The sequence below is a fragment of the Helianthus annuus genome, chromosome 13 (assembly GCF_002127325.2).
Source record: "Helianthus annuus cultivar XRQ/B chromosome 13, HanXRQr2.0-SUNRISE, whole genome shotgun sequence".
In the NCBI taxonomy this organism is placed as follows: Eukaryota; Viridiplantae; Streptophyta; class Magnoliopsida; order Asterales; family Asteraceae; genus Helianthus; species Helianthus annuus.
In genome coordinates this window covers 83845928-83855287 of record NC_035445.2, presented here as the reverse complement: position 1 = coordinate 83855287, position 9360 = coordinate 83845928, and the positions used below count along the sequence as shown (strand labels likewise).

Sequence of the window (9360 nt, the reverse complement as noted above, 5' to 3'; positions counted from 1 at the left end):
ATGTTCTAATTTTTTCTTAAAGGAGCTTCGACAAATATTTACAATACCGTAAGACTTGATTAGTAACTCAAATAAATATTTTCTCATTTTGTGTAATATGTGAGAAATTAAATAACAATATGAAATTCGGGACTTTTCTTTTAATGTATAAGATCGTTGAACTGTTGAATTAATGTTTCTTTTGTATGTATATGTATGCATTATAATTGTTTGGGCTAGTTTTAACTTGAAGGACATTGACTTCACTCAGCATGGATGTTGAAATGACCAAACGGACCCATATTTTTTTTTCCGTGGGGTGGAAACGTTTAGAGGTTGTTCGTTGTCTATCCATATATAGTAACTTTTTTTTGGTCTAGTTCCATTATAAATATATTATCATAATCTAAGACTAAGTCATATCCGAATCCGATGTTAGTTTAATCAAACTAAAAAGTCAATGAGCTTAATGCGAATCAGATTCTTCTAATCTTACAACAATCAAACACTCGATCATGGATCCAATTTCTCCGGTGAAAACATCAACAATGGCGAAACCCGTATCATACGTCACCGGATCCGAGCTTCTCACCCTCAAAGAAGGCTCTAATGTAGCCATTGTTGACGTCAGGTAACTTCATCTTCCTTTCAACAACTGTCATATATACCAACTGATTTCTGATTGATTTTACAGGGACGATGAGCGGAGTTACGACGGTCATATAGCCGGTTCACTTCACTTCGCCAGCGATACATTTAACGACAGGGTCCCTGATCTCCTTCAAACCGCTAAAGCTCAGGGGAAAGATACCCTTGTCTTTCACTGTGCTCTCAGTCAGGCATGTTACCCGATATCGGCTTTGTTTGTTTTTGTATAGTTATGTGGTTAACTTTTGAAGCTTAACCTGTAAAAATCGCTAGGCGCTAGTCGGGTATTAGATGATTGTAGTTGTAAAAATCGCTAGGTGCTAGTCGAGTGGGATTAATATGGATTAATCGGATTGGAATTTATATTGTAGTTTTTCTAACTTATATATATATACACACACATACGAAATTTTTCAAAATTTTATATATAATTTTTCAAACTTATTGATCGAATTGGACTAATAAGTATAATTTTCATATAATTCAAAGATTTTGACCGCCTTTGACTGAAAACAGATTTTTGGTCCGACTAGGTGAAATTAAATCGGTGAACTATTGATTAATCGATAATTAATCCATTGTTTAGTTTTGGTAAACAAACACTAGATAAGTTTGATACCAAAATTTGCTGAAAAGAATGTTCTTGCATATTGTTACAAACTAATCAAGCATGGACGCTCAATGGAGTGTTTGGCAGGAAGTTCGTTTATTTAATAAAACAATGACTATGAAGAAAAATTTGAACCTTTAAACTAAAACAAACGAACAGGAACACATCTCGTGATCATTCATTTATGTTCGTTAACATTCGTTTATGTTTGATCGTTAAGGTTCTTTTATATTCGTTTACATGTTCATTCAAAGAAGTTGAGTCCAGCCCGTTTTAAAACCGGCTGCCTATTCCGACCCATGTCGTTGTTTACTTTTTAAATGTTGGATATTGTTGATTGTTGAGTCATTTATGATATTTAGTCTTTAAAATGGATATTATTGTTTGCTTTTAGTTGGTGCCCATTTGTGTTCGTTTGTTTTGGTTAACAGTATCAATAAACAAGCATAAATGAACACAAAGACATTCATTTTCCTTAACGAGCGAACACGAACAAGAAAATCCTTTCGTTTAAGTGTTCGAGTTCATTCGGTTAACGTTAACTACACGAACACGAACAACCCGGTTTCAAGAACTTCATCAAACAATCTCTCATCTCTTCATTTGCATAGTTGTCACTCAAGCATGGCCCTTATTGCTTCAGTGGCGAAGCTTGAGATTTCCGACCGGAAAGTCGAAAACGTATATACCAAAAATTTCTATAAAACCGGGTGTCAAAAACGTATATACCCAAAAATTTCTATACGAAAACTATATACTCTCCACCACTGAGCGAAATGTTCGGGGGGTCGGCCGTCCCCTCCCGCCCCCACAAAGCTACGCCCTTGATTTGCTTGGTTGCATATGTGAATTTATCATAATTACTATTAAACCAAAAATGGCAGTAGGTTTTCATGTTACTAAGAAAGCAACAACGGTACTGATTTTCCTTACCAAAAAATGTAATTATTCAGGTTCGTGGACCGACATGTGCACGCAGATTTGCAGATTATCTTGCAGAAGCGAAGGAGGATGCAGGAATCAAGAATGTAATGGTGCTTGAACGCGGTTATAACGGTTGGGAAGCGTCTGGTAAACCTGTTTGTCATTGCAGTGGAACTAACTGCAAAGGTGGATGTTAAATCAAGAGCCTTAACATTCTATATATATACTCTTTATTATACTAAAATGCAAGAAATTGTGTGAGGTTTAGTTACTTGACTGAACTTGACACTTATTTGTGCTCGGATATGTCGTCTTTTTTGTGTGAAAACAAGTAAACAACATAAGATCAGTATCGAACATTTTTCGCTCAGATATGTTGTGTTACTTTTCTTGTCAAACATTTGTACCATATCAATATGTATTGTAATGTCTTGTCCTATGTCATGAGGTACAAGCCTACAATGTCTTGTGTTACTTTCAGTGCAACTTCCACTGTCATGGCATTTTTATGCTTTAATTTTATTAATAGTAATAAATTATGTTAATAATTAGAAGAGTAAATTGCTAAAATCGTCTCTGAGGTTTGGGCATGTTTGTCATTTTCATCCAAAACAACTTTTTTGTACCATATAGTCCTTCACTTTTGGGATTTTTTATCATTTTCATCCAAACGTCTAATTTGCTTTATTTTTTCTATCAAACATTTGGATGAATATGGCAAAAATTCCCAAATCTCAGGGATGACTTTGGCAAAAAAAAGTCAAACATTTGGATGAAAATAGCAAAAAATCTCAAAAATGAAGGACCATATGGTACAAAAAAGTTGTTTTAGATGCAAATGGCTAACATGCCCAACCTCAAGGATGATTTTGGCAATTTACTCTAATTAAAATTACATTAAAGTAACTAATAATTTGGAAATTAAAATTAAACTAATAGTTAGGGAAAAGTAGTACATAAACTACATAAAAAAACTACTACTTACAACAAGAATGTCATTTGACCAATCTTAATCTTGCTTATCTTCATATGGATCAACGTGGATGGTCTCGTTTGTTATAATACCACTCCTTAGTATTGGGTCCATTATAATGTCGTACGTAATCTTCTAATATAGGGTAACTAAATAATTTGGCATCTCGTCTTCATATGGAAAAATTGACCATTCAACCGTCGGTTTTTTTTAATTAACGTTGCAAGCTTTCATGGGGCGTGGAGACACCCACGCCGTGATAACGCCGGCTCCAGGCCGGTGTTCAACGGCGTCTTTGGTGCCATATCATCTCCACGTCATGGAGACCTTGTTTGCACCTGTTAGTCTATTGAAACAAAGGTGGAGTAGAAAATATAAGATAACCGGTCTTAACTAAGAGTATTTTAACCCGTTTGATAGACAAAGGTTAAGGAAAGTTGGGCAATATTTTACTATAAATCAAGTGAAAGCGAGTTGGGTATCCTATAGTTTTAGTTAACTATTTGAACTTTGAGGCGTTAAATGTAGAATGTAAGATGAAAGACAAGACAATATAATAATAAATTTGTTAAAATGTTCACATTAACATGATAAAGTATTTTTGTCAAAAATTACCCGTTAACTGGTGTTGAAGAATCTATTTGGGCTGGGCCCACTTAGATTTGTGTTGGACCGACATTAGCTGTCTTTGAAGTGATGCCTCATTGTCTCCAACTTAGAGGCCTTTTATATTTATATTTAGAATTTTCAAATTTTAATGATTACGACGTTTTTTCATTTTTATTTTTCCTTGTTTTCTGCAAAGGTCAATATATGTGGCTATGTTATTTGCCAATTAAAAAATAGAGTAAAATGCCCGGATAGTTCTTGTGGTTTTGTAAAATAATACTAATAGTCTTCAACTTTCGGAAATTATACTGGTGCTCTCTGTGGTTTGACAGTTTACTGCTCGGATAGTCTCTAGAGTGGATGTCTGTTAATTATATCTGTTAACTCCATGTAAAATGACCAACATGCCCTTAGTATTAAATTAAAACACTAAAATATATATATATATATATATATTAAAATTAAAGGTGGAACCCATCAACCTTCTTATTCACCCCTTTTAAGCTCTTGTATGTTTCTCTCTCTCTCTCTCTCTCTCACACACACACACACTCACCACCACCTGCCTCCACCACTTACCACCAGTCGCCACCACCTGCAACTCCACCAACATCAACATCTCCGCCACCTGAACTCCCTCCTCCATCCCAGATCCCTTCATCCACCATATTTAGAGAGGGAAACAACTAGAGAGGGAGATTCACAGTCTGTACTATTCAATACAAACATAAAAAAGCCCGCCTTTTCACAGCTACTGTTAACACAACCACCGCCAATTTTATGACCAACACTACTAACACAATCATCTAATCAATCTCAGAAAGCAATACCAACACAAATCGACTCAGATCTGAATCATCGTTGAACTCGCTCAGTGGCGCTGCGGTTGCAACCGAAGTTGCTATACCGGGTAGCAAGCCAAAATCATTGCAGGGTTTAAAAATCGTCGCCGCCAAGACGGTTGCAACCGAAGTTTCTCTCTCTTCTTAGGCAAAAATCCCCAAACAACAAAAACACCACTGCAACGTTGTGACACCTGAACAAAATCCGCAACAACCTTGATTTCTCACTTCACCTCTCTATGCATACTTGTCAAAATTTCGGGACGAAATTTCTTTCAAGTTGGGGATGATGTGACAACCCGAACCTTTAAGGTTAGTAACGTCTAACTCTCTACATAACACTCTTTATTATTCATCTCCGGATGTGTTACGTTATGTTCCGCGTTTGTGTTTGCCTATTAATCTACTTAGGGTGCATGACAATTTTACCGAACCAACATTATTAGCACCGCGTTTGGGCTGCAAGCTTGCGGGCCGCGTTAGCGATGGTGTTACACTTTATTCCGGCCCGAACAAACACAACCAAGCCCAACTTAGCCGCATAGGCTTGGATCAAACCGGGCCCAGTGGTGGCATCAAATAGGTCTCAATAATCGGCCCAATGAGTTAGAATTTGGCCTTATATTTGTGTGTACGTAAACCACTATGCCTATTCAGAATCACAACTTATCAAACCAAACCCTACTGCTCTTTATTCACGTCGGCAGACTTCAAGACCTTTCCCCTCTCGAGACATCAATCTTGTGGTTAGTAACCTTCTGTTATGTTGATATTTATTTGGTAATCTTATTGTGCGAAACCTTGATTGACAATCTGTGTGTGCATGTATTGTTGTAATATTAAGTAGGGGGTGTGGATTGATGTTAAGTAACGATTAGGGATTAGAATAATTGATTGATTGACAGAAGATTATATCGTATGCTCTATACAACCGATTGAACCTCGTGATATTAGGTTTCGACTAGGGATAGAGCAATTATGAGAAACTGAATCATATTTAAGTGATGTTACCTGGATCGTATACACATGAACGAATTTGTGAGTCTTGGTAGTAACAATGTGTGTATTTGGGTGTATATGCATAGTAGCATGTGAAGTGTCATTAGGGGTTTTAGTGGGTTATCTTCCCAAGAGGTGACACAAGTCAAATCTCTTCATTATCTTATCAATTTGGTGGCAGTAGTGATACGGTTTGCCATAGGTTTCCATGTGGTATGCCACTTATATAAATTGGTTATTAAATTTGGGGGAGGGGGGTTACGTGGATAGGCATAAACAATCAAGGGATCTGGGCATTGTTTTACATGATTAATATTTTATATGGTTCATGGTTGTGTATATTAAATTCATAGTGATGTTATATATATAACTTGCATGATTTAATTGTTATTTGATCAATGTCATGAACACTGAACGCATGAGCTGGGATGTTTGTTTGGGTCGATTACCTTAACAGGTTGTACATATCATTGGGTTGACATTTGTAAATGGATTGTTAGAGATATTGGGTTTGATTAGGTTGGGCCGTATACAACTATGGACACACACATACATATAATGTGATCTACTAATTGGGCCTTGTGTTAAGTCGTTGGGTTGCGCTTAAATGGGGTTCGGACATTTGCTATGATAAGCTGTAGGGTTATGTGCCGGATTTGTTTGCTACATGTGTAATATGTTACAATCTATGTGATGCAATGCGAATACAAAACTGATGAATAATGATAACCATTCTAGGGTTGGTCGGTCAACGGTAAACACGTAACAAATCTAACCGAGCAAACCAAAGGTGAGTTCACTACATTCGAGCATGCGTCCCAGTGGTTGGGGACAGTCAATGGGTATCCCGTGAGGGATAAGTCTTTTGGGTAAAAACGGGTATATTGGTTAATATTCTCACCTATCATTCTTGTAAGTCCCTTATTATGTTACCTGGAGGGTAACGGGTATTAGTTGGTAGCGCTACTTAGGTTTGGCACCCTCACACCGCTCCTAGATAGGACGGATGTGAACTAATGACCCAGTCAGGCCCAGTACTGGATAGGAGTACGTGGGAAGGGCAGTCATGTATTTCAGGAGCCGTCTTGTTCGGAATTGAGATATTAACAATATTACTTGCATTGGTTATTGAACTGTTTTACATACAACTGGTAACAAACGCTTTCTAAAATTGTGAACTCGCCAGCTTTGTCTGATACACTTGTTACATGCTCGCAGGTCGTTAGGTACTTGGAAACAGGAACTTGCTGGCTGGAGGGCGAGAGTGGTCATGGTTGCATTGATGGGTTTATTTATCAAACATTTATTTACTATGGTTGTTTGGAAAGTATTTACATTATGATACGTCAACGCTTCCGCTGAACTTGATGGTTTTCGAATTACTTATGTTTGGATTTTATTACTATTAAATGATGAAACTATATTTTAAACTTATGGATTCAATGTAATTGGTGGCTCATTACTAGGGGTCACACGCCTAACAGGGATACTCCCTAAGTGGCAATTTGAGGGTGTGACAGTTTGGTATCAGAGCCACTGGTTATAGTGAACTTGGTTTTAAAACGTTTTTATAAAACCGGACTATAACCGAACTGATCCGAAATCGACCATGACACTCAGCTCCAGACTGCAAGGTTCGTCTCTTGTTTACTGCTGCACATTATTTCTAGTATTTGCTATTAGATAACATTACATGTGGATGCACACTTGGCACAACAGTATGAACTTATATGATGACAACCCACATTACGTGTTTTAAGAGTGTAACTTTCCTTGAACTTTCATGATCTATGTTGTAGTGTCATCTACTTTATTGCTTGAATTCGGGGAACCTTTCTAATACGAATTGAGTGGAGCTGAGATGAACATGCAAATTGGATTATTATTGTGGGTGCACACATAATAATAATGTGGGCTGCATGTGAGTACCAGTGAAACTTAACAAGTGTGAGAAAGGATTCCGCTATGACAGTTGAGGTTATGCTAGAACGTAGAAATCTGTGGGGATCATAGTAATGCTTGCCTCTTACTTGTACTTGCATGTTGAATCTTTCCTTTTATTATATATATAGAATCATCATGAGCGGACGTGGCGGACGTAATGGTGGACGTGGTGGAGGCCGCGATGGTGGACGTGGCCCTATTGCTATGACTCAGGCTGAGTTAACCGATCTCATTAACACTCGCGTGGCTGAAGCCTTAGCAGCTTATCAGCCTGGTACGATGTGTACCAAACATTATTTATCCTTGAGTCGCATGCTTGAGTCTTACCCGTTTGTTTTATGTTCTTTCATTAATAGGTCAACAGGTGCAACAGAATCCGCACCATCCGCCTGTTTGCACGTTTAAAACCTTCATGGATTGTAAGCCGCATACCTTCAGTGGGACTGAAGGGGCTGTAGGACTCTTGCGCTGGTTCGAGAAGGCAGAGTCCGTATTCGCGATGTGTAACTGTCCGGTTGGGGACAGAGTGAAGTATGCTGCGGGCACGCTCGAGGATAGTGCCCTGACCTGGTGGAATGCCCAGGTTCAGCTGTTAGGCATCGAGGCGGCGAACGCCACTACGTGGGACGACTTTAAAGAGTTGATGAGGGAGGAATATTGTCCTCGTGATGAAATACAGAAATTAGAAAACGAGTATTATGATCTGAAAATGGTGGGATCTGAGATTGAAGCATACGTGAAGCGGTCGTATGAGTTGGCTGACTTGTGTCCGAATTTGTCTCGACCTATGCCTCGAAGAATTGAGTTGTTTATCAAGGGATTACCTCCACGGGTGAAGGGTTTGGTTACTGCGGCAAACCTTAATAACTTAACTCAGATTGTCCGTTTGGCTCACAAGATCGTTGATCAAGAGGTGGAGAGCAATTCACTATCACCACGTATTTCTAGTACTACTACAGCTGCTACTACTTCCACTGCACCTGCTACTGATAGCAAGCGTAAGTGGAACGATATGGACAAGGGGTCCAACTCTGCACAGCCTCAGAAGAAGACGGATACTGGCAGCAACCGCAGTTTCAGCCAGTCATCGTCGGTGAATCAAAACCAGAGTAACAAGTCAGGGCAGGGATCTTATGCGGGGAAGCTACCTTTGTGCAACAAGTGTAACTATCATCACAAGGGACAGTGTGCTCGGGTTTGTCATCGGTGTAACCGATCAGGACACATGGCTAAGGATTGTAGGGCTACACTTCCAGCTCAGCAGCAGCCATCACAGCAGTTGGGTAGACAACAGACTCAGCAGAACCAGGGTACTCAAAAAGGGTGTTACCAGTGTGGGGCCGAGGGACATTTCAAGCGAGACTGCCCTCAGCTGAAGCAAAATACCGGGGGCAATAACAACGGGAACAACAATGCTGGAAACAACGGGGGTAATGTTGCGCGTGGGCGCGGGTTTGTCTTAGGAGCAGGGGAAGCACGAAACGATGGCAACGTAGTTACTGGTACGTTTTCAGCAAACGGTGTATTTGCTTCTATTTTATTTGACTCTGGTGCCGATTGGAGTTACGTGTCTTTGGGGTTCAGCTTTCAGTTAGGGTTAAGTCCTACCCCTCTCGTAACGAAACACATAGTAGAGATAGCAAATGGTAAAACAATCGAAGCTTCGCATGTCCTAGTTGGGTGTAAACTCGATCTTCTGGGTCAAGTATTCGACATTGACCTACTTCCCATTACTCTTGGAAGCTTCGACGTGATTATCGGTATGGACTGGTTGTCCAAGTATCAGGCGGAGATTCTCTGTAAGGAGAAGATCGTACGTGTCCCCCTCCCTA

At 39.2% G+C, this 9360-nt stretch overlaps 1 protein-coding gene across 1 annotated transcript; it reads left to right on the top strand.

Moving 5' to 3' along the window:
- Positions 1-293: 293 nt before the first annotated feature.
- LOC110898394 (dual specificity phosphatase Cdc25) lies at positions 294-2635 on the top strand. The gene is made up of 3 exons (XM_022145176.2): positions 294-610; positions 674-818; positions 2191-2635. Exons 1-3 carry the CDS (start codon positions 495-497, stop codon positions 2356-2358), a joined length of 429 nt encoding a protein of 142 aa, XP_022000868.1. The 5' UTR covers positions 294-494; the 3' UTR covers positions 2359-2635.
- Positions 2636-9360: the final 6725 nt, after the last annotated feature.